The sequence below is a fragment of the Camelina sativa genome, chromosome 3, assembly GCF_000633955.1.
Source record: "Camelina sativa cultivar DH55 chromosome 3, Cs, whole genome shotgun sequence".
In the NCBI taxonomy this organism is placed as follows: Eukaryota; Viridiplantae; Streptophyta; class Magnoliopsida; order Brassicales; family Brassicaceae; genus Camelina; species Camelina sativa.
In genome coordinates, this window is record NC_025687.1 from 21629881 (window position 1) to 21631144 (window position 1264).

Genomic DNA, 1264 nt, shown 5'->3' on the forward strand with positions numbered 1-1264 from the left:
GAGCTACTTCCATGGTTAGTTGTCCATAGCGATGGAAAGATAGAGAGACTAGCTGGAACCGAAGTTTGTCCTCCTGGTTTAGATCAAGAAATCCGTGTATTGTCTAAAGATATCATCATCGATCCCAAAACCGGTTTATCCGCTAGAATCTATCGACCTGAATCGGTTCAACCCGGTCAGAAGCTTCCTCTCGTGTTTTATTTCCATGGCGGTGCGTTTCTCATCGCCTCCGCTTCGTTTCCTTGTTACCATACCACTGTGAACAACCTCGTCGCTCAGGCTAACGTCATCGCCGTCTCTGTCAGTTACAGGTAACGAATCCGGTTTAAGTTGACTTATTTAATATTTTACGGTTCGGTCGGGATTGATGTTGAAATAAAAACCGGGAGTTTCAGTGATTTGGTTCGGTTTGTCAAACTATCGGTCTATTCTGTTGCAATGTGGATAATTTCCAAATAAAAATGATCCGTAAACCGAAATAAGTACGCTTCGGTTTGTTCATAATAGTCAAAAATTGGTTCGGTTTGGACTTTGGTTAACGAATACTGAGTTATATCATAATATAAACATTCGGTTTGGATTAGAATTTAGGATGATTCAGTTATTTATGTAGTAATTTTGGGTTGTTCGGTTAATTTTGATAATTTCGGTTAAATGTGGTCATTTTAGTCAATTTGCTCAAACTTTTCTAGTGAATTTTGGTTCAATTTCAAAACCTTTAAAGATCATACTTCTCTGTAGAATCTCTAACGGTGAAGACAATTTCAAAATACAAATTTTGTAACTCTCAATGACTTCATCAAGTGTTTTAGTTATCTTTTTTGATTAATTTGGACAGACTAGCACCAGAACATCCACTTCCTATAGCGTACGAGGACTCATGGACCGCGTTAAAGACAATCCAAACGGTAAACGAGCCGTGGATCAACGACTACGCTGACTTGGACCGTTTATTCCTAGTCGGAGACAGCGCGGGAGCTAATATCTCGCACCACCTTGCATTCCGAGCCAAACAATCCGATCAGACCGTTAAAATCAAAGGCATTGGAATGATCCATCCGTATTTTTGGGGAACACAACCTATTAGATCAGAGATCAAAGACAAAGCGAGGAAACAAATGGTGGATGGATGGTGGGAGTTTGTGTGTCCATCCGAGTTAGGATCCGATGACCCGTGGATAAATCCGTTTACGGATGGGTCACCGGATCTTGAAGGGTTAGGGTGTGAGAGAGTGATGATTACTGTGGCAGAGAAAGATATATT

General features: G+C 40.7%; 1 protein-coding gene across 2 annotated transcripts in view; it reads left to right on the plus strand.

Annotated features, from left to right (window-relative positions):
* LOC104777676 (probable carboxylesterase 2) overlaps positions 1-1264 on the plus strand; it is a 3946-nt gene that overhangs the window by 889 nt on the left and 1793 nt on the right. Inside the window, exons 2-3 of one of the 2 annotated variants that reach the window (XM_019243869.1) lie at positions 15-311; positions 839-1257. In XM_019243869.1, coding sequence (XP_019099414.1) covers positions 15-311; positions 839-1257 — 716 coding nt within the window. The remainder of the gene's footprint in view (positions 1-14; positions 312-838; positions 1258-1264) is intronic. The other variant, XM_010501970.2, reaches the window with a different exon arrangement.